General features: G+C 45.0%; 1 protein-coding gene across 2 annotated transcripts in view; it reads right to left on the bottom strand.

Moving 5' to 3' along the window:
- Positions 1 to 5358: 5358 nt before the first annotated feature.
- The window catches only part of OVCH1 (ovochymase 1), a 67516-nt gene continuing 48777 nt past the window's right edge, over positions 5359 to 24097 (bottom strand). For both annotated transcript variants that reach the window (XM_075940721.2, XM_075940722.2), the window contains exons 24-34: positions 21402 to 21540; positions 20542 to 20681; positions 19040 to 19174; positions 17440 to 17475; positions 15229 to 15453; positions 12048 to 12221; positions 10200 to 10425; positions 9123 to 9286; positions 7380 to 7478; positions 5870 to 6003; positions 5359 to 5619 (exon numbers count right to left, since the gene is read on the bottom strand). In XM_075940721.2, coding sequence (XP_075796836.2) covers positions 5455 to 5619; positions 5870 to 6003; positions 7380 to 7478; positions 9123 to 9286; positions 10200 to 10425; positions 12048 to 12221; positions 15229 to 15453; positions 17440 to 17475; positions 19040 to 19174; positions 20542 to 20681; positions 21402 to 21540 — 1637 coding nt within the window. In that variant the 3' untranslated portion in view covers positions 5359 to 5454. The remainder of the gene's footprint in view (positions 5620 to 5869; positions 6004 to 7379; positions 7479 to 9122; positions 9287 to 10199; positions 10426 to 12047; positions 12222 to 15228; positions 15454 to 17439; positions 17476 to 19039; positions 19175 to 20541; positions 20682 to 21401; positions 21541 to 24097) is intronic.

Genomic DNA, 24097 nt, shown 5'->3' with positions numbered 1-24097 from the left:
CCTAAGCTGTCCTCCCTGCCCCCCCAGCAGGGCTCACCCAAGCCACACTCTATTTGCCTGCTGGGGCTGGGACTGACCTCCCCCCACATCTGATTCTGGGGCTGAATTCCCCTTCCTGAACTCTGCACTGCCCATGGTGGGGTCTACCCCCACCAGTCCAGGGGCTGACCTCTCCTCTGAGCCCTATGCCACCTGCAGCTGGGGGCTGAGCCCCTCCTCCCCCTGAACTCTGTACTGCCCACAGCAGAGTCTACCCCCATCAGGCCCTATGCTGCCCGCAGCTGGAGCTCAGCTAAAAAAGGACTCTTGAATAGGACACAAATATATTATATAGAATGGTTTAAGTTCAGCTTTCATGATAGAATTTGCACTACAATACTTCAGCCAAGTGAACTGAAGATTTTTTTACAGTGTAAATGTTTTGTAATAAAAATATAAAGTGAGCCCTATACACTTTGTATTCTGTTGTAATTGATTTCAATGTTAGAAGATGTAGAAATCATCCAAAAATATTTAAATATTCTTATTGTTTTACAGTGCAATTCATCACAATTTTTTTAAATCACTCGACAACCCTAGTAACTGCACATTCACAGCAAACCTCCTGGAACACTAAAAAGGCACAGATCCAGGATCCTGAATATTAAGCAGGAACCTGGGATACCAAGTAGCTCACTTCCAGTTGCTCCTATGTACTTTCTTCAGGAGAAGACAATTAATTCTAAGAAGTCTCTCACCGTGCTGGGTGTCTTGTTTTCCCTCAAACTGAAGCTCCTCGTAATAGCCAAGAAGGGGTCTGACTCCGCACTGGTCAAGAAGAGCTGGCGAAATTATAGCTAGTGAAAGGGAAACTATTCAGAGGGATTTTTGTAAAAATAATGAAAGTGAAAATAGAGGGACTTTGGTGCTTGTAATCCAAAGAGCAGGCAGTATGCCGAAGGGTGTGTCTAGACTACACAGTTTTTTTGGAAAACAGTTTCCTTTTTCGAAAAAAACTTCACCCACGTCTACACTACCGCCGCATTCTTTTGACAGTAAATTGAAAGAATGCGGCAGTTTTGTCAACAGCGGTAAGCCTTATTTTACAAGGAATAACGCCCTTTTTGACAGAGATCTGTCAAAAAAGGCGTGTGTGGACGTGGGGGGGGTGGGGTCCCCAAAAAAACCAGACCATCAGGGAAAAGCCCTGGTGGACATTCCATCTGCAAGAAAAATCTCTATTGTTCCTGTCTGTAGCCATGTCTTAAAGGCACAGGCGCCCTGAATAGCCATTGTGGCAGGAAGACAGCCAGAGGAAGCCACTGACCACACAGCTCTCCCGGCCTGTCTACAAGTGCAAGACCCCTGAGGGCCTTCCAGGGAGCTGTCCCATGTGCCTCGCAGGGGCACACAGAGGCGAGCTCCAGCTGGTCAGGGCCAGAGGTCCTGACTCTTTTGGAACTATGGGGAGAGGAGGAATCACTGCAGGCTCTGCATTCCCGATGCCACACTGCAGATATTTATGCCCGCATGGCCGAGGGGCTGGCCAAAAAAGGACATCACCCCAGCCCCTTGGACTAGGTGCGGGCCAAGGTAAAAGAACCGGAGGCAGGGCTATGCCAGGGCCCACGAGCTCTACCTCAGGGGATGCGCCTCACCACTTGCTTCCAGGAGCTGGACAGAATCCTGGGGGGTGGGGAGCCCCTCTCTGCCCCAGTTCTTGTGCAGTCCGGATTGCAGACACCCGTCCATCACTGCCAGGAGGGTGTTGAGGACAACCCAGAGCAGCAGCTGCAGGATAAAGAGGACGACGACGACGACCCCAACTGGAGTCTAGTCACCCTAACCCTGGAGGCCTCACAGGCATCTTTTGACACTGGTGAGGGAACATCAGGCGAGTGGTCAGGGTCACACGCACAGAATGGGGAAGGTGCGAGCACAGGGAATGCGGGCCAATCTGCACATATTATCTGCCTGGACAGCTTGCACCTCTCTGTGCATGTGCAAGCATATTCATTCCCAGGGCATACCTGGGCTGGCACTCACAGCTCGGGGAGGACCCCACACATCTGACCCCAGTTCTCCCCCCACCAAGAACTGCAGGAAGCAGGCTGGGCACAAGGGCACACGCATGAAACTACACAGACCACCACAAGTGTCACACCTAGCACTCAGGCATGTATGCACAAGCCACAACAATCACTCCTGCAGACAGTGCTGCTATGGGCAGGCGGTGGGTATGTGGGTGGAGGCCCTGGGAGACCCAAGCTGCTCCAGGCCCCTGTCCTACATCTTGTGACCCACTGTGGCTGGACACTTTCCTGGGCTGTATGGCCATGGTGGGGGGAGAAGGCGAGGGATTGCCCTAGCCACTGTGGGGCCCTGTGAGGCCAGTGCTGCTGGCCAGGCCAGATGTGGGCTTGCAGTGAGAACATTCCCATCCCTTGTTCTAAGGACTTACTCACTGATCACAAGCAGGGACAGTGTGCGCATTCGTAAAAAAACTGAGCAGCTCCGAGTTGATGGCCCTCACCACCTGCAGAAATAGACACAGAATAGGAAGTTAGAGGGGTTGCCCGAGTCCTTTGGAGTGCCCCTTCTCTTCACCCCAGAGACCCCAGGAGCCCCCCCACCCCAGTGGCTGCTCCCCGCAGTAGGGCAGGGTGAGTGTTCATTGCCCCCCACCTTTTCCTGTTACACTCCCCCTACCCTGCATGGACTGTACCCCCAGAGGGATTTACATTCCCCCTACCCTGCATGGACTGTACCCCCAGAGGGATTTACCTCTATCAACACAGCGCCAACAGTAGATCTTCCCACACCAAATTGGTGTCCTACCAAATGGTTGATGTCAGGGGTGGTCAGCTTCCAGAGGGCAATAGCCACCCTCTTCTCCAGGGGGATGGCAGGGTACAGGTGGGGTCCTGTCGTTGGGTCTCCCAGGGCCCCCACCCACACACCCACCGCCTGCCCGTGGCAGCACTGTCTGCAGGAGCTATTGTTGTCGCTTGTGCATGCATGCCTGAGCTCCTGGAAGGTGGCCTTACGCATCCTGAAGTTTCAGAGCCAAGCCTGGTCGTCCCACCACTTCGTGATGAGCCGGTCCCACCAGCCTGAACTTGTCACCAGCCTCCAAAATTGCCTCTCATGGAGGAAGTTCAGTGGCAAGAACAGTGTTGCTGTAGCCCAAACGAGGGGCTGAAGACTGGGTTCAGAATCCAGATCTAGCATGAACACCATGAAGGTCTCATGGAGTTGCAGCAGAAATTGAAGCACTACAGTGTGTGGCCATTGCCTGCCCAATGGCAGCTCCAGCTTCATGGCAAAAAAAAAAAAACAAAAAACCACAAAAAAAAAACAAAAATCAAAAAAAAAAAAAAAAAAACCAAAACACCACACACACACCACACCAACACCAACTCAAAGCACAAAAATCAACCAGGGGGAAAAAAAAAAAATGCTGTGGTATCCCAGAAAGCAGGGCACTCAAAGCAAGCACTGCAGAAGCTTTGCTGTCCCTCTAGGAGGTAGGCAAGCCAGCTGCAGGAACAGAGGAACAGCTGTGAGGGGCGGGGAGAGGAAGAGGACCTCAAAGCACACGTCTCTAAACAGCATGCTGCAGGACCCGGAAGTAAAGGCTGCACTCATGCCCTGGCAGAAGTGCTTCCAGGTGCCCTTTTTTCGATAGAGCATCCAGGTAGTCCGGATGCTCTTTTGAAAAAGCGATCCACTTTCAATCTAGATGCTCTTTCAAAAGAGGCTTTTTCGAAAGTATCTTTTGAAAAAGCCGTGAGTCTACATGTACCCTAAGTGAAAGAAAATGAACTCCCTTCACTTCCAGTGGAAGTGATTAACAACTTGCATCTGAAAATGTTGTACAAACAGGAGTGTAAGGTACTGTTCTTTATGGTGCCTGCAAACAGGTGATAGCTTATTGATACTGAAGCCAATCTATTCCTGAAGAGTCTGGAGTTTAGTATTTGATATACACAAAGCAGCCATGTAACTTGGTTTAAATTATGTTTATTGTAGTTGAAGGGAAAAGAAGAAACCAAACCAAAAAGTCAAGTCTCCAGAAGAGAGTGAATGGGACATTTTTCTTCCATAACATGTTGTTCCCCAAATGGCAGTCACCTCCACAGACATGAGACTTCTACCACCATCTGAACACACACAGTCTATTCACAATTTTAGAGACAATCTCCGTTTTGCTGTGTTTTCGTAACACGGCAAAGCCATGTGAGTGAATCTCAGCTTTTGTTAGGAGAAAAGCTTGGAGAAAAATGTTCCTCAACAAGGAGGGCTAAAAACCACAAGGCAAATGAAGTGCTTCAAGTATTTTAAGCCCATCACAATTTTGAGAGGTCTGACTCAATTTTGTCAATGTTCGACATTGGCAGTCCAGACACTGGTCAGATGAAAACCTAGTTCCCCTTTACTCACATTCTCCTTTCAGCTGCAGTGGTTTTTAACTCTTATTTTAGTGGTAGAATTACATGTGGCATAGCTGGTAGCATCTGACTGAGCATTTCATACTGTCTGTGCGCTAATGGAGATGCACTATCAGAGGGAAAAAAGGTATAAAACATTCTGAAGGTAAGCACTTGATACAAGAACAGGTAATCAGGAATCTATTAAACAGTCTAAACTTAAAAAGCAAGAAAGGGACTTCAATACAGAATCAAAAGCCTGTTAGCTAAAGAAAGTGTTTGGGGGCTATTTAGCTGAAGTAACTTCTTCCAACTAGTCAGCCTCACTTTACACACAGTGAAGAGATGGGGAAGCTTGTATTTTAGAGATGCTAGATTCTTCTTTCAGATTCTTTTCTACCAAGGTCATTCTTTTTTAGTCACTCTGTGTGGGTCCCTTTCCTCCCCATATAAGGTGCCCATGTTTTTCTTGACATCTTGGCATCTTTACCTGTAACAGCCAGTAACATATTGCTTCTCTACCTCCCCTTCTACTAAAGCCAGTGCCTTATTTGGAAGGCACAAGGCATTCAATCAGAATATCTAAGTGTAGTGTGTGAAGTACTGTGGTGAATCTGACAAGCTGGTCTGTACTGTTCTTTTGGAAATAGTTGCTCAGAGTTCTGAGAGTGGTCAAATGAGCAGCAGCTGAGAATTGCTGGGTTAAAATATTTATTTTATCAGAACACACACACACACTTTGTTTGTCTATTAAAAATGAAGTGCTATTGACTTCAGAAGAATGGCACTAATTTAGACCAGCAAAGAACGTGTCTGTAATGTGGGCAACACCTATTGGGAGATGGAGTTTCTCACGATAGAGTTGCAAGGGTGTTAGATTTGCCATTAGAAGACGACTGCTGCATTAGCTCACTGGCACAGTCTCTTGATGTTTAAAGAAAAATCAGGATGGGAGACAAATGCTGCCATATTTATTGGGTATTTTACCCTGCATATTTCACACATTCTTCCCCATTTAGACAGGAATAAGAGTTCAACTCAACCATCACACTTTTCCATTAGTGACTGAAGAAATCCAGTCCCTGTAGGTAGAAATTCTGGTATAAACCGTTGGTGATTTTGGATTGCAATTATCACTGCCCCAGCTCACAATGCCGATCAGCTTATAATATCCATTTACCATGCAGATCAGTGGCCCTCCAGAATCTCCCTATTAAAAAAAAGGGGGGGGGAGGGGAGAGGAAGGAGTTACTTGGTATTAGAGAGCCCAAAGGGTTTCTAAATCAGCTCACAAACATTTAGATTAGCTGATTTACAAGGGTTCTGTTTCCAACACTGACCTTCAACGATATATTCGTAGCATTACCCTAGTGTTCAGAAGCCCGTTATGTAGCTACATTTTTGCCATCAGTAGTAGTGTGGAAAGCAAGTATTCATACCTCCCCACACCAGGTACGTACCAAGCAAGCAGTTGCGCCAGCTGCTCCACCGCAAATGTTGGTATTTTTAATATCCTGCCCCCAGTAGCTCCTGCAGGCCTCATTGGAGAAGAGAGGTATACTCGCCTGCTGCAGCCTGATGGAGTATTCATCCTCTATGGCATAAAGAGGAATATGTGGAAACATGCCCTTGTGGCAGAATGACAAGAGGTGCCATATTTGAGAAGAGGTGCCATATTTAAGAGGTGTACTGAGTCACTCATCCTTTCACCTCTTCCGCCGTCTCTCAACACTCCAGGGTTTGTGACTGCAGAGCTGACTCACGTTGGCATGTAATTTTAGAGCCTTGCCTCATTTCACAGGTGCATTTGACACCAAACACATTGCACGAATGAGATTCCACATGCATTTCCAGAGACCGAGAATTCCCCTCTCACAGAGGCAGGTATAACTCCCTGCACCTGTGTCATCAACTGGATTGGAACCCTGGACTCTCAGAGCTGAAACTATAGCTGAAGGTCAGCTGAGCTAAAGCGTGAACTACACCCATTCACTGGAACCACGATGTGGACCAGCCACTGAACAGACACAAAACCCAACTCTCACAGCTTCTTCCGGTGTTCTGTTGGCTTACTGCATGCATGTGGAAATCTAATCCAGCACTTGTCAAATGTTAGCAACCCAAGGGCTTCCATTTTGATGCCAGTTTTCAGGGACCCCAAACCTCTTCTGCTTACCTTCTCCCCCTCCCCCCCCCCCCCAGCTCAACCCACGTACTGCCTCTTCCTGCCAGGGGCAGCAAGTCTGCAGCATTTTTGATGACGCCAAGAATGCCCAGAGCCTGCACCCTTCCCCCACTCAAACTTTGCCCCTTCCCCCACCTACCTAAGGCTTTGAGGAGTTTGGGTGGGGGAGGGGTGCAGGCTCTGGCCAGGAACAGATGTAGGCTCTGGCCTGGGGCAGGGGCAGAGTATCCTGGGAGCAGGTTCTGGGAGGGAATTTGGGGGCTGGTCAGAGGAGAAGGGAAGAGGGTGCAGGCTCTGGGGAGAATGGGGTGCACAAGGGGGGGTGCCATGCTTACCTGGGACACCCCTTCTGGCAGGGGTTTCTGAGGGAGGGGTATTTCCAGTGCTGCTGCCCCTTCCAACATCACCTGTCCTGCTTACAATAAAAACTTAAATGCCCTGGGGGGCCCCTTGCTGCCACCCCACTACACACCGGGCTAGAATGGCTATGGGCTGCTCACTCCAGCATGTGTCTTCCTGTGGCCCAGAGGAGGTCTCTGCACTGTGCACTGCTCCAGCAGCTGGGAACAGCTGTTTATTCTTATCTTTTCCCTACCTTATGTTTTAATAGAGTGAGGTTTTTGGGACCAGCACTGCACCTTCTTTTCTGTTTGGAAAATTCGTGTCACACACGGGACGACATTGGAAACAAAGAAAGCCACAAGCAGCTAAGTCCTCGCAAGACTTTGGACTTCAGTTTAAAAAAAAAAAAAATAATAATAATAGTAATAGTAACATGTACTTACTGCCTGATTCTGTTGCTCCCCATCCCGCTGTTAAACATCTTGCATCAATGCTTATTTCCTCATCTCTATCTGGTAAGCAAATTAGCGCTACAGAGTCACCTGCATGGAAGCGAATCAGATGAGTATGTGGTATAGCTTCCCTTTTCTTATTTTAGTTATTTAACCCTTCTCCAGTTTTTTCAAACTCCCTGTCTCCTACTCACCACTTCCCTCCAAAAAACAAAATCAAGCCACCCAGTACTTTGACAGAGTACCATATGGGCTCCAGTATGGTTTAGATTTCCCCCCACACAGACTGCTTGAATGCCTGAGAAAGGGTAAGTGTGAGCCTTTAAAATGGCTGAGACACCCAGATTTCATTTATGTCAGCAGTGTTATTCCGTCTGCATAGCAAGCCTGTTATTTTGAAATAAAGGGTTTCTTACTCTGACTTACGTAAACGTCATTGTATGAGGAGTAAGAAGTTGGAGGAACAGTGCTCTATTTCAAAATAACTGCTGTGCAGATGTGCCCAATTGCAAAATAAGCTATTTTGACTTACGCTACGCAAATAGCATAGCTCAAGTTTTGTAGCTTATTTCAAGTTTAGCTCTGCTGTGTAGACGTGCCCTCATAGGCTCACTAGGCAGAGATGTAAATACTATCACAAAGATGACTGAACCCACTTTACCTGGGTCCTGTAAGGGGGGGGGGGGGGAAGAGGCGGGGCAGAAGGGAGATTTCTGAAATAAACACAAACTCTGCAGCTTGGTTTTAATGTGTTAGGCTTCCTGCAGCACTCAAGCCAGTGCACATTCCTGTGTCAGTCAGTTAACCCAGTCATGCAAGCAAGTTACAAAACACTTTCACCAACTGGAATATTTTCCTTATCGCCCTCTAACGACAGTGGTTCAATGGACTGAGGAACAGCAGGGCTTGGTCTAGGTTAGCAACAGCACACCAAGTTTACTGCAGTGTCCGCAGCTCGTTCACTCAAACTTCAGTATTAGTGGCATTGTGTTTATGCCACATTTCTATTCCAGTAATATATTTTTGCCCATGCTATATCATTGTCCTAAAAAAATACTAAGCACCCTACTCATAAACTATGTCTATGTTTAACCAGGGATGGATATTGTCTGACTCTAAAGACAGTTAAGGTATCAGGAGAGAATGTGGGTGGTAAACACACATACTGTTCCTTTCAATTCTGAACACTGCTAGCTGGCTCTGGTTTTTGTTTTTTTGGACAAACACCAAACCCAACCCAACACTTGGTTAGAAACCATATACTTTGCTTCAAACAAAGAGGGATGTGTACCTGTCAGACTTCTTATATACACATCATTATGCAATGAGTGTACCTACTCTTGGTTCTTCTAAATGGAATATTCATGGGTATAAACAATTGAAGACATAGGACTAGGGAAAACAGGAAATCTGCCCTCCTGTTTATACCCTGAAATCCTAAAGACAGGACCATCCACCCAATGCCACCACAGGCTGAGTCTAGGACAAAGCCCTTCAAAGTTGACAGGAGTCTTTACATGGACTTCCCTGGGTTTTGCATCAGGCTCCCTAGGAGTTTATCAAGGTAGTAGCGGTGTCCTAAGGATTACTCAATAGAACAGAGTTGCATTAGTACATATATTTATCAGACAGCAGGTCTTGGATCAGAACCTTTTCATTGGAAAGGGCCAATGCTGCACCACATAAACAAACACAGCTAGAGCGGTCTCACAAACACTGGAATCCAGGTAGTACCTAGTTTGATGGGTTTCTCCAGTTCCAAGAGAGTGATATCATTGCTGGAAGGAAATCCACTGAAGTTATAGTGCACATGCACAGCTTTCACAAGGGCAGGGCTGTTGCCTTTTATATTTGGCAACAGATACGTTTTCCCCAGAAATATCCTGTCTGTCTGAGCACTGGGCAAGGAAAAACAGAAACTACATTCAGTTCAATTAAGAAAAAACCACTGTATACAAAGCTGGCATAATTCTGCTTAAGAAAATGGATGAAGTTTTCAAAAGCACCTGTGTGACTTTGAAGTACAAGTACTATTAGCTTTCAGTGGACTTAAGCATTTGCATGACTTGAAAAGTGTCTGAAAAAAATCCCACACCAAACCAACATTACCATATTGTAAAAAAAAAACAAAAACTGCAAGATCAACTTTCGGTTTCTGAAATGCTTACACTACTGTTAAAAAAAAAGCAGTCCAGGATTCTTGGAACTCCATTTCAGAGATATTAATCACAATAGCAGGAACTGGAATCTAGTTTTGATTTCAGCCCATTGTTTTTGTATGAAATTTTGATGCAACTGCCATAATCTCACTTCCACTGAATAGCGAATAGATACCAGGGTACACAGCATGTTAACCCTCACATATAGTGTAATAATTAACCCTTTGGCTTGGGCTGGCAAAAGCACCACTCTAGACTAGCCATACTATTATGTGTAGAGCTCTAATATTGCCAGAAGAAGTTATTTTAGGAAAATTTTTCCACTGATAGCGTGGGGTGATTACACAGGTCACCCAATACCCAAGATGAATTAAACCTTTAGTATCCAGTAAGTGGCACAATGTAAGATCTATGGAGGAGGAGGAGGAGGAGGAGGATGTGTTTGTGTAGGGGAACAAGGGGGTTCAGAAGGTATGTAGCAGCAAGGAGAAGGTGGCAAAATACACACTTTTGGAACAGTTGAGAGCCAAGTAGTAGTACGAAGCTACTTTTGCTCGTCAGGGAACAACAATGATTTAGAGGCTGCCACAGCTGGTAGGCTAGCATACTCCATTGTGGTGGTGTTGTCATGAGAGTTAAAAACTTTGCTCACCTGAAGTTACAGTGTCCAGCTGTTAGGACCCACTTCTCAGAAATCAGAGAACCTCCACAGAAATGCTCACTCTCAAACTGTAGACTGACCAGCCAGGGCCAGGACATTTGAAGTGCTGGGCGGCCACCAACGACCCTTGGCTTGCCTTGCTCGTCTCTTGCTCCTTTCACATGTGTTTCAATCTTGTCCACTGGGAATGGATCCACCATTGGAATGCCACATTTGTCTGGAATTGGTTTAATTTTGTTAGCCTTATTTTAATAGTCATAGTTTGATAAAGCCATATTATATGTATGTATAAAAATCCAGACAGTGAAGTGTCAGATATGTTCTCAAAGCAGACGAAACACCCTTCCAAGAATACCATGATCCCTAAGCGCAAACAACAGGATTAAGTCTGAAAAACTGCTTCCCACACCATTAACTTTCCACCAAGTGTTTCCAGTGGGAGGGGCTGGTGTGAGGGAGACAAGATAGTTGAAATCTTAAGCGATATTTCCTTTCCTCAGAAGCTGTTAACTCTGTAGGTGGACCTGTGAGAAGTTCAAAGGAAAGGTGGGGGGGGGGGGGGAAAGACAATCAATTAAAAAATTCCTTGCCAAACAAAGCTATTCTCATTAGCAGAGATAGTTCAATGGAGGAAATAAGCAAGTACAGTAGTGAATGAGGTATGTTAGAGCCTCTGCTGGAGCTCTATGGATGATATTCTGGAACATTCCACAAGTCAGTAGTGCTGGAACAGTTTGTATGGTGGGAGTACTGACAGCCACAGAACCAAATGGTAAACCCTGTGCAAGATGGAAACCATCACAATCCAGGGGGTGCGGCAGTACCTTTAGTTCTAGCACCTACAGAACTAGCCTTTGAGTTGCACAGTCTTAGGTCAAATGCCTCTGGTCAGCCTCCAGAGGCTCAGGAGAGGGCACATCTCTTTAGTAAGAGCCGTTGGATTAGCTCTTGTCAAAGAGACATGGAGGCTGCGTCTAGACTGGCATGATTTTCCACAAATGCTTTTAACGAAAAAGTTTTTCCGTTAAAAGCATTTGCGGAAAAGAGCGTCTAGATTGGCACAGATGCTTTTGCACAAAAGCACTTTTTGCGGAAAAGCGTCCGTGCCAATCTAGACGCAGTTTTGCGCAAGAAAGCCCCAATCGCCATTTTTGCCATCGGGGATTTTTTGCACAAAACAATTTTTAGCTGTCTACAGTGGCCCTTTTGGGCAAATACAGTTGCGCAAGAGGGCTTTTCCCCTGAATGGGAGCAGCATAGTATTTGCGAAAGAACACAGACAATCTTATATTAAATCGTCAGTGTTCTTGTGCAAATTCAAGTGGCCAGTGTGGACAGCTGGCAAGTTTTTCTGCTTTTGTGGAAAAACTTGCCAGTCTAGACACAGCCAGGAGTGTTTGTTGGTTTCATGTGGATGCAACCAACATCTAGATAATAATTCTTTCAGTGAAGCCTTTGGGGTAGAGGTCAGAATAAGAGTCGAACTGGTTATATTAGCCACATTCTCCCACCACTAAGTTACAATCCACTGTTCTGCCTCATGCATTAATTCGAGAAGAATATTGCTGTCTGATCCACATATGACTGGAATTATCAGAGGCCTGGAAATCAAACACCCAGAAACATACCTTGTCGTACAATTAACCAATCCACAGCTGAGAATGAAGGCTGGACATCAGGGCATCCTCAACTGAGTGTAGGACAATTCCTTCCATAGACAGGGTTATTCAGCAGCCTTGTCTCAAGGAAGGGAAACGGGAATGCATATTTTTCTTACTAGTTAGATACAAAAAGCCTATATTTGAGTTTGAAGAAAGCCCAACCTACAGCATTACTTACATTTGCTTTCAAGTTCTATGCCACTCCTACTCTTCTGTGCTGGCCACCGATTCTCTTCTTCAAAGAGAATTTTAAAACCTCTGTTCCCCACAGACCTATCAGTCTTGAAACGCAGAGTCAGGTAGCTGCTGCTTGATAGCAGGTGGAAAGACTTTGTTTGGCCACATAAACTAGCTGCAAATTACAAAAAGCAAGCACTTACACAATGACAAAGCAGATTTTTTTGGTCAGATTATGCCAGCCTTCTTCCTAGGCAGCCACATTTTTAAAAATAAAACCCAAGGCAATTTGATAGGTAAAACTAGTATAAGGACAAAGATAACACCTGGGGCAGGAGTCCACTTACACCTCTTTTGCTAGCACCGTTAGGATCTTAAGACTTGCCAAGGTCACTCAATGTCTGGATGTTCCATGTTTAATCTACTTCTACAGGATGTGGGGATACTACTTTAAGTACTTGTAACCCCTTTGGGGTTTGAAGAGCATAGCCTCTTAATCTTTAAGGGAGTAGGCAAGTGCTAGTTGTTCCAGCAGAAGGAAGTGCTGTAAAGGCAGGGAGTGGGAGTTGAGGAAGAGAGAGCACAGAGACAAAGACAGGAAAACTCCAGTGGGTCTGACTCTGGAAGTTGCCGGTCAGGAGGGCTGCAGTAAACAGGCCCTCAAAATGAAGGAGCTGAGAAGCTGCCCAGAGCCTGAAAGGGACAGGACAGCTTATTGGGGATACGCCAGGATGAGTACTGTGCCAGGGAGAAGTCATCCAAAACAGACGGACCAGATCTGGACCCAGTACCACTGCTGCCCAGAGCTGCATGGGGCTGAGAGTCTTGGGGCTCATGGCTTTGAATTGGGAATGAGGAAGGAGGCTGTTTGTTAGTTATGTGGGGAGCTTGTTGCTCTGTGGCTATGCAGACAGCAGCAGCAGAAGGCAACAGCAGGGTTTGTTGGGAGAAAATTTACTGGTTCCAAAGAGGACCAGAAGCACCCAATACTCATCACTGGGCTGAAACTCTGCTCAGGACTCCAGATGCAGACATGCCGCTTGGTGCCTGCCCTTTCCCATTGAACCACCACTGGATTTGTGGGGCCTTGTGTTCAATGAAACATCTCACTGCTCTAAGTAAAGGGGTGTGTGTGTGTGTGTGTGCGCGCGCACGCTCTCACTCTGCTGGGTCTGGAATAGGTGTCCCTGAGAGTAAGAAGGGAGAAGACTTTTGCAGTTGCATTCCTGCATGTGCCTTCTTAGCCAGAGCTGCCTGCAGGCAGACTCCATCTTGGCCACAAGGGCACTAAAAAGTTACTTACATAAATAGATTAAGGTCCTTCCTGGAGAGGGTGAAGCTATTTTTCTCCTCCCAAGACTATTCAGGAGTGAGATGCTCTGGGTAGTTTGTCAGTAAACTGAGAAAAAGCTTTGACAAAATCCTCCATGTGTTTGTGTGTCAACATACAGTACTTTCTTAATTATCAACATAACAGCTTCAGACTCTAAGGGTATGTCTAAACTACATGGCTCCATTGACGGAGCCATGTAGATTTGTTTTTTGGCAAAGGGAAATGAAGCTGTGATTTAAATAATTGTGGCTTCATTTAAATTTACACGGCTACTGCGCTGAGCCAACAAACAGCTGTTTGTCGGCTCAGCGCACTAGTCTGGATGTTCCCCTGCCGACATGAAAGCCTTTTATCGATATCCCCTGTAAACCTTATCCTACGAGGCATAAGGGGGATGTCGATAAAAGGCTTTCAGGTCAGCGCGGAACGTCCAGACTAGCGCGCTGAGCCGACAAACAGCTGATCAGCTGATTGTCGGCTCAGCGCAGCAGCCATGTAAATTTAAATGAAGCTGCGATTATTTAAATCGCGGCTTCATTTCCCTTTGCCTGTCTAATCTACATGCCTCCATTGAAGGAGGCATGTAGTCTAGACACACCCTAAGGGTGTGTCTAGACTACAGGGTTTTGTCGACAAAAGTCCACTTTTGTCGACAAAACTAAACCTGCGTCTACACTACCGCTGAGTTCTGTCAACATAACGTCGACAGAACTCAGCAGTTTTGTCGATGCTGGTAAACCTAATTTTACGGGGAATAATGCCTTGTCAGAGTTCTGTCGACAGAAGGCATTATTGCATCTAAACTGTCCTTTGCATCTACACTGTCATGTTGACAAAGCAGCTTGCTTTGTCGACAGAACTAAATGTAGTCTAGACGCTCTTTGTCAACAGAAGCTTTGTCGACAAAAGCCTGTAGTCTAGACGTACCCTAAATGTTCTGTCAGAGCCCCAAGAAAGGGGAAAAAACCCACTACCACCTGCCTGCGACTGTGTGTTTGCCTTGCATTGGAATAAAAGGGGTTAAGAACAGCCCTTTTTAGGAGAGAGGGCTGTTCCAGGAGCCAGAGCGAGGCAGAGGAATTCAATCAGGGTCAGTTTAGACCCTACAAGAAAGGGCTGCTGGGCTGTACAGAGGGAGGTGGGCTGAGTTGCCTAACAGAGACTGGTACAGCAGACAGAACAGTGCAGGGAGAGACCAGGGAGCCAGCAGGGCTCCAGCCTGATTGACATCTGGGTGCTGGTCCTGACTAAGGGACCCAAGAAGGTACTAGGACTGGGGAGGACTATCCAGAGGAAACAAAGGCAACAGGTCCACCCCCCTTGCTGGTGATGTGCATGGCCCATTCAGACTGCAATCAGCCCCAGGGCAAGAGGCTACACTACGGCCACCAGAGGGCAGTACTTAGGGGACGGGGTGCTGTGGCCTGGGAGGGATGCAGGTCCTAGCATGAAGGAGATGGAAAGGGCAAGTAACTGTGGACAAGACACCGCCAGAAGAGGGCGCTCCAGAGCTGGCACGAGCTAATTCTCTAGGACACCAGCAGCAGACACCACAATGACGACAATCCAAACCTGTTATAGAGCCACACTCAAAACGAGACATTACTGTCACGCCCATAAATAGTTCCAGAGAGGAATCTCAGAGTTCAAATTTCTTCAGTGTTCACCCCAGTCCCCACTCGATAAGTGCTGCAGAAAAATGCTAGCAGCAGTCACTACCTTTGGAAAACCTATAGTAACTCATTTCCCTCTTCCTTACCTGCTTGACTTCCCCACAGAGATTATACTCACATCATATGTTGGCCAACTTCCCTGAGACAAGGTGGGAGAGAGATAGAGATTAACCTACCGAGAAGCTCTGAATAGTGATTTGGGCCATCATAGATGTTCAAAGAGTCCCAAATGCAGTCTTTTGCATTCTCTGTTACAAAGTCTACGATCACAGCTTTCAACCTATTTCCTGAAGTGGAATAAACTGTCCAGGTGCAGTTCAGCATGTTAGGATAAGTGTTGGGATAATTAGGAGATGTTATCTCAGCTGATCCAACTGGAATTAGATCAAAGACTGGACACCCTTAAAGAGAGGGGGGGGAAAAAAAAAAAAAAAAAAAAAAAGTATTTCAGTGATTCAGATTTTTTCCCCTGACAGGAATCGGTCTTCTCAAACATTCATTAAAAATGATCTGAAAAGTTAGAGCTGTACAAACTTTTTTTTGTATCACTGGCAGAACTAGGGGATGGAGAGAATTTTTTTTGGATGCTTCAAAACAAGCATCTTGTTCAAACCAAAATAGAAAAGTAGGTTTTCCTTTCAGTTGAGCATTTAAAAAAATTGAACTAAAAATTCAAAATGAAGTCATTTTCAATAGTCTAAAAAATGCTTTGATTTTTCCAATTCTCTCCCACCCCTTTAAATAATTCAGTTAAGTCTATAAAAAAAGGTCTCAGTCAACCTGAATCAATCAGTTCCCTTCCCCCTCACACTTCCCCAGGAAAAAACAGTTTCAACCAAAAAGCTTTTGTCCAGCTTTGGAAAAAATTCTGATCCACCACAGTTTTCTAACAAAAGCAAGCAGACTTACAAGTTAAATTCTATTGATCTCTGCTTAAGCAAAGGTCTTATGATACTAAGATCTACCTGTAGAACAAAGGTAGTTCTCCATACAGCTTTATCTAGTACCCTGAACAGGTATATGTAAAATGAGAGAGCTGTTCTAGAAGGAAAAGGGAGCCATAATTGGGAAGTGGGTTGAATTCTGGGAAGAACCCAATACCAAGCTATCCAAAATCCTAAAACCAGGACATGTTGCTCTGCAGTTAAATTTTCTAATTAGACCAGATTCATACCTGGAAAAACCATCCTTGGGATAAGCCCATTGAAACCAGAGGCATGACAGCCACTCTTATTTAGTAGAGTAGGCTGCAAACCCAGAATGTACTTATTTTAAAAATAAAATTTACTCTATTTACCCCAGACTTTCTAAAAAGGCCTTTTGCTGTACATTTATATAGTAGTGAAAGGACAGTCACTTTTAGTGACTGCATCACTAGCAACTTGGCATCACACACATTTAGAATGAGACAGATGCAAAAAGTTGATAGACCACACTAGGTCCATTTATTTAAATATTTTTACCCTGCGCCTCTATTTAAAATATTCAAGGTGGCAGTGATGGGGAGAACTGCAACCATGGAGAATGACATGGGGAAGGGTCTAAAAACCGGATATCACTAGGATTCATATTTTCAAGCTTAAAAAAAAAGTGTGTTCCTTTTCCCAGAAATGGCTCCACAGCCTAGCCAGTTTAGCTAGAACTCTAGGATGCTAGACCGAAGGGAAAAAAGCAAACTGGATTCCCCTTTCACAACCAGAGTCTGAGGGAGTGCATCCTGGCTTTGAGCTACCAGTTCACTTCTCTGGTCTTGTGAGGCAGCTCACAAATGCAGGAACAAAAACAAAGCAGTAAGCATCTGATATTAAAGAAACAGAACCATGGTAGCATCACTCATACTGAGTGAATGGATACAGTTAAGACACCAAGCTGGCTATATTACTGGCTACAAATCTGGTACAGAAGTTCACCATGGCAGAGCTTTATAAAAGCTACTTACGGGTTCCTTGCCAGCTGTCCTGGGAAGAAGCAGACGGCACATCTACACTACAGCGTTATTTTGAAATAAGGTGAGCGACCACACAGCAAGGCTGTTATTTCAAAGTTATTTCAAATTAATGGGCTTCTTATTCCAGAATAATAAACCCTCATTTCATGAGAAAAATGCCTATTTCAAAACTGCTATTTCAGAATAGCAGTAGTGTGGATGCTCCACTGCTACTATTTTGAAATAGCTCCTTCCCAGGGACATTCAAAGTAAGTCACTCGGCAGTGCTTCCTGGGGCTCTAAATCGAGGTGGCACGTCCATATTAGGGGAGTCTGCCTCAGACTAATCTCAAGGCTTCTCTGTAGTGTGGGTATGCTCTTTCAAAATAATTATTTTGGGAGCTGTTATTCCAAAATAACTTATTTTGAAATACCCATAGAGAGCTAGAATGGATCTTACCTTTAGACGCAGCTTTCAATTTTCTTAAAGCAGAACCTAAAAAAAAGAAACAGTTGATCATGAACAATTAAACTCACCATACAAATCTAAGAATTCCGAATGCCTCAATGGACAGACATGAACTCTTAATTAGTTAAGAACCAGACTGACACTGGGATAAGGGGGGAAACTTCCCCCTATATTTACAGTAAGTTCTACAGGATTTCCCCATACACAATTCAGCAAACCTGAAAGTATTTGCAGATAGGCTAGCATTATTTTCTTACAAGGATAAACATTTACTGGAATTGAGAGTATACTTGGAGGCTGCATCTAGACTGGCATGATTTTGCAGAAATCTTTTTTGTTAAAAGTATTTCCGCAAAAGAGAGTCTAGATTTTGTGCAAAATCATCCGTGCCCAGTATAGATGCGCTTTTGCGCAAGAAAGCGCCGATAGCCATTTTAGCCATCGGGCTTTCTTGTGCAAAAAAATTAAGGTGCCTGTCTACACTGGCCCTCTTGCACAAGTATTCTTGCACAAGAGGGCTTATCCCTGAGCAGGAGCATCAAAGTATTTGCGCAAGAAGCACTGAATTCTTACATTAGAACATCAGTGCTCTTGTGCAAATTCAAGTGGCCAGTGTAGACAGCTGGCAAGTTTTTGCGCAAAATCTTGCCAGTCTAGATGCATCCATATTGGGTAGACCTATTACGTGTACCAATAGGGACTGTTGTAGGGGTTAGCAGTTTGGGAGAGCAGAATGGGTAGGGTCACATAAAGATATATCAGTTAGGCTGTTAGAGACTCATTTCACAGCTGGGAAGAGATGCAGAACTTTGACTCTTCAGTACCTAGTGAATAGTACAGACTAGGTTGAAACCAGCTGACTCTCAATAAGCCTTCTCTCTGGAATAGATACGTTGGGAGCCTATCTTTATTATAATGTTTTACATCGGGGCAAGGAACCTTTTTTAGGTTGGGGGCCATCCCTAGTGAGGGATGTAGAACTGTTTAAACAGTTAACGATAAGCTTGGGCTTATCGATTACTGTTAATAGTTATACCCTCTTGTATCAGAGGCAATGGAGTGGGGCCAGCAGGTGGGAGCTGGTACATGCCATAAGATGGCATTTTTCTGCCATGCACTGGCTCCCACAGAGTATACTGCTGCCCCATGCTGCAGGTGCATGTAACCACTAAGATTTTCCATTGGTTATAGTTACCCACTTTAACATCCCTACCGCTGACCCACGGGGGGGGGGGGGGGGGAAGAAATCAATTCAGTTTGATTTGGGGGCTGCAGGGAGGCAGCAGCAGTGGGGGGTGGGACTGGAGGCCAGCGTGGACTCCCCAATGCTGGTGGAGGCCCTAAGCCCTAGGGGCCAGATCCAGGCTACCCAGGGGCCAGATCCAGCCCCCAGGCCTTAGGTTCCCCACCCCTATGTTACATCAAGATAGTGTAAGAACATTTTATTGAAGTTTCTTTGGGGGGGTGGGGGGGAGGGGGAGGGGAGAGGTTGTATAAATTCTGCTATGTATTTCTTTGATACATTGCATACCCTTTCCTTTATACTCTGCTCCCATTCCTCCGCTGAAAACCAACTCCTTAGCCAACTTACCAGGTTGTGTATCATGGAAAGAGTAGGTCAGAATAAACCCTCTTGAAGCCACTGCAGCACTGGATGTGAAAGTCAGCGTCACCACAGGCCCATCAGACTTTAAAGGATGGGGTGAAATTTCACCACAGAAGTTACCTGCCAGGTAGTAGGATTCCAATCGATAACCATGAAAGGCACAATGCTAGGCTATTGCATTTTACCAAGACCTGGTATACCGTACCTCAAAACAAGCAAGTCTCAAACCATGCCTGTATAAATCTCTCATGTGCCAGTAAGAAATTAAATGAAGCCTCAATGTGTTGGGACACCTTGGAGTTCATTCTACTTTTATTAACAGACTTAGGAATTATCTACACCTAGAGCTGCAGATGCACAGTGTAGATGTGTCATGGTAGCGCTTAGCAGAGACATTACCTACACTGAATTATATCTACATAAGTTAGCAGCAGTCAATGCTGCAATGATGCAGCAGAATTTCAAAGGTTACTGTATACCCTTACAAACAAAACAGAACCTTCCTCACTACAGAGAAAACTCACTTTGAGTAAGAAACCAAAATGTTAAAAACATACATGTTGTAAGCATTAGGGTGGAATGGCCAGATTGGGAAAGAATGTTTTCAGATAGACCTCTGAAGGCTGAAAATTAATCTTCTAAACAGAGATTGTACGCTACAGTACTAATGAGATTTTAAACTTAAAGTCTGGTAGCACTTTATAGACTAACAAAACATGTAGATGGTATCATGAGCTTTCGGGGGCACAACCCACTTCTTCAGATGACTGGATTTTTGAGTTTAGGATGTGCAGACCCAAAATAAATAGGTGGGGGGGGGGGAGGAAGAGAAGGAAAAAAAAGGAAGGGGGCAGGAAACAAGGAACAGAGGGTACCTTTCCCTTCAATTCTTTGGACAATGTGTGTTATAACAGTATCTTTGGATATTATTTTGTTGTTACACCGGTCTCCATATGAAAATGACTTATATGAAAATAATGAATCAGAGGGCATCTCCTTTTTTGGAGAAGGAGTCACTTCAGTGCTCTGTAGACCAGAATTGTTTGAGACATTGTATAATAATTAACAGCAACTCAAGGACGCCATAAAAGTATCTGATGAAATTTATTTCCAGTTCAACTGTTATCTGCTTACTATCATGCACAGCAGTGATGAGATAAGCACAATTGGAAACACTCCATGTGCTAACATATATTTGTCCCTATGATACTGAATGGCCAGCAATTTGGTGACTGTACATTTGCCTTAGAGGCCAGTGTATCAAACAATGAAAAACCAGCCAGTTTCATCTGTACAATAGAACTAAAGAAAGGGAGATTCCTGGAAATGAGGCGCTAGCTGGAAGATGCTCTCCGAAAGTCAGTAGAAATAGAAACAAAGTTGGAGTTCCCTTTTTCACATGGCAAATTGCCTAGTGGCCTGCTTAGAAAGATAGCAAGAGTTTTCCCCTCTTCCACTTCCAGCAGCACCACAAGCAAATCTCTCACCTATTAACTCCTTGCTTGGCCCCAATCCTTCATACACCATCAGTTGCCCATGGCAATCAAACAGGGTCTTCTCAGTCCAGAAGGTCAGGAAATCAATCCGAATGATGGACTTTAAGGGTGCTACAATTCGCCAATGGCAGCTACAGGACACGAATGAAGAAAAAATTCAGAACATTCATTAATGCCCAAGCCACTTGTACCCTATACCCGGCTCCCATTTTCAAAGGGATTATTACAAAAATGAGGTGGAAGGAACAAGGACGGAAAAGAACGAGTGTTTTAAAATAAAACAAAAAACAAAAAAAAATTGAGATTCTAAACCTGGGTGGAAGGTTGGTTTAAATCCATTTCTGGTATAGAAATTATGAAAAATAAAATATTCAACCAGTTGAAACTGTACATAAAATTATGACACTGATTAAGAAACTAAATGGACCAATGCCATTGAGACCTCCTAGCTGCCTGCCTGTCACTTCACTGAGCAACTGCCTCTACTCAACACTCCATTATAGCAGGAAAAGCTGATGGGAGAAAAGGCAAGGAACTAGATTAGTCTTGCAAAAAGGGTTGTGATAAAACAGAGCAAGTGCCCTTATGACAACTTGCCTGAGTTGTTCTACGCCAGCCATGGCAGTGGAGATAGTCCACTTGCAGTCTGACAACATGATGGATGGATTCACCAGAACAATGACAGATTTGGCCACCCGTTGTTAAAAAGGGTATAGCAGAATTAGCCCTTCTGATCCCCATGTCTCTGTGAGAGGGGCAGACTGGTGCTATGACATGAGCTCATCCCACAGCATCCACAATTTTATAAGTTTTCAGACTTACAAGAAAGGGGAGTGAACAAGTTCACTCACCTGGTGGTGTTTGGATAGCCATGGGGATATCCTGGTGACTGGATCAATCCTTCCCGGTCTGTGAGAAGGACATCCCTGCAGCGGGACAATTCTTGGTTCACATCTTTGGGCCGTTTAACTGTCTTCCCGGTCTTTGGCCCTAGGAAAAAAAACTGGATGTAAAATTGGGATTCGATTTGCTACTGTCTTTTAAAATAGACTTCTACCAATGGCCAAGGCAATACCATTTGAGTGTCTCTGGAAGATGGACTCTAGGGCTATGTCTACACTGCAGGTTTTTTATGGAAGAGGCTATGCAAATGGTGTGCTCATTTGCATATCTTCCTATTTTTTTTGGAAGAGGTTTTGCCACTAAAAAGCTCCATGTAGACGGGACCATCTATCAAGAAAAAACCCTTTTTATCAAGATTTACAGGATCTTGATTTTTGAGGAATAAGGGATCTTGTGAAAAGCTCTCTCCCCCCTGACAAATAGCCTTGTGTACATGAGGCTTTTTAGCAACAAAACCTCTTTGGCAAAAAGAATCAGAAAATGATATGCAAATGAGCACACCATTTGCATATCCTCTTCCATAAAAAACCTGCAGTGTAGACAAAGCCTAGGTTACAAGCCTTCTAAAGAAAACTAATATTAAAGTGAGTCATTTCAAAGTTAGCCTGGAAAACTGTGGAAGCTGTAGAAACCATTTTCATATTTAGCTAGAAGCCATCTTGTATATCAAAAACCATTTCAGCTTTTCTTTCAAGCACGTAGACCAAAGTAAACTTTCTGTCACCCCGTGAGAAGAGGCCTACAGGATGGGCTATTGGTATGTGTTAATTGGGCTGGTTGGGACAGAAGATGTACTCCCTCGCACCTGTCCGCCATTTTGTTAATAAGGCTTTGTTTTTCCAAATTTAATTGAGGATTTCTGTAATTGGATGCCCTAACATCAGACTGTTTGGTTAAGGGTATAACGATACTAGGATTAATTGTATTAGCAGCTTTACTGGGTCTGGCTCTGCTGTGACCACGTTTGGCTCATGCTGTGCTTTATTAATTAATAAAGCTGCTTGTTAGCTGCCTAAACACAGAGGAGCGTGTTTTTGCTTCGACAATTTGGAGGTTCCACCGAGATTCCTAACGCGCCACTTGCCCGTATGGACGGACCGGCACTCCACTTCCAAACCTCTCAGAGCGCTCAAGAGAAGGTAAAGGGGATACCTGTTACGAAATCTCCTGGTTGAGGGCTTGGGATTTGGAGTGACGGCCGGCCATCGGGGTAAGGGAAGCTACGGAATTCAATTTTGTGGAGCGGCTAACATTTTTGTCTGTCTGTGTCTGTCTTTGTCTATTAGGCCTGTCTTATGTGTCACAGTTCCAAAAGGGCACACCGGTGTCTCTAGTGAGGCAGCCATGCGCTGGACCCTCTGTGTTCGGACGCTAAAAGCTGGTGTGGTGCCATTACTCTCTCTCGGCACACGGAACTGTGGGGAAGCTTTGTTGTCTCTCTCTGTTATTTGTGGGCGTAGTACTGACCTCTGAGGCTAACCCCAGGCCATAGTGCCCCATTCCGCCAGGCTGTCTCCAGGCGCCAGGACGTGGTGTTCTGCCGGGCTGGGGCAGGTGCCGGAAACCCCTGCGAGGCAGGTGAACCTTAAGTCCAGTGCTTCGCAACAAAAAGGGGGGGAACCAGTGCAAGCAGGTGAATTCTTAATTCGGTGACTCGCAGAGCGAGCAGGCGAATCCTGTTTCGGTGACTTGCAGAGCAAGCAGGCGGATTCTGATTCGGTGACTCGCAGAGCGAGCAGGCGGATCCTGATTCGGTGACTTGCAGAATATGGTGTAAGCAGGCGGACTTTGGTTCGGTGTCTTACAGAATTAAGCGCGCGCAGAAAATGGGGGTAGGTCAGTCTACAGGAATTCCAGTGCCTTTATGATAAGTGTTTTCTGGTATAGGATCCTAATGAAGTCTGATATTAAGTGCCGGGTGTCTTAGGGCAGCGTCACTTAATAGAAACCCATGGGAACTAGACAATAAATAAAAATGCAGCTAAATGTGGAAACTATAAGAAAAATGTAAAAAAGGAGAAAAAAATGTGTGTGGAAAATAAGTATGAATGTAATAAGTGAAAAATAAATGCCGTTGCATAGGTCTGAGACTTGAGCTGATCCCAGCTGCACCAGGGCTCTCCCACGAGGGAGCTCTGAACGCAAGGGGGGGGAGGTCAGCTGAACCTCAAGACTCAGCGGATATGTGAGGGAGTGACGACTCCCCTTATTTCATGAGCTGCTAAGGTCTGACACTCTAGACCCGGCAGACTCTTTCTTTGAAGTGTGTAAAGTTAGTTTAAGTGGGGGTTAGTTTAAACACCCCCCACTCTGCCGAAAGGCACCCCTGTGTACTACATAATGGTCCAAGGACCTGTAAGCATTTAACAAATTGAAAAAAAAGGAAAAATTAAAGCTATGAGGGATAAAAGTAAAGCTCAAAAAAGCAAAAATCCACCCTGCAGTAAGATAGGTAACTTAAAAGTTGCTGCAGCACCTCTGTGCCAAAATAATGCATAAGAAGTGGGAAAAAAAAAATTCTCAGTTTGCACACCTATATCAACCAAGCTTGGGGGGAAAATCTGGCACAACATCACCCCTCTATCCCTCTTTATAACGCATACACAGGTAGAGAGAAAACATAAAAAATAACTAAAAGAAATTA

The sequence above is a fragment of the Pelodiscus sinensis genome, chromosome 1 (assembly GCF_052426305.1).
Source record: "Pelodiscus sinensis isolate ZL-2025 chromosome 1, ASM5242630v1, whole genome shotgun sequence".
Lineage (NCBI taxonomy): Eukaryota > Metazoa > Chordata > Testudines > Trionychidae > Pelodiscus > Pelodiscus sinensis.
Note: the sequence above shows the minus strand (reverse complement) of the source record. Positions and strands in the feature narration are given on the sequence as shown.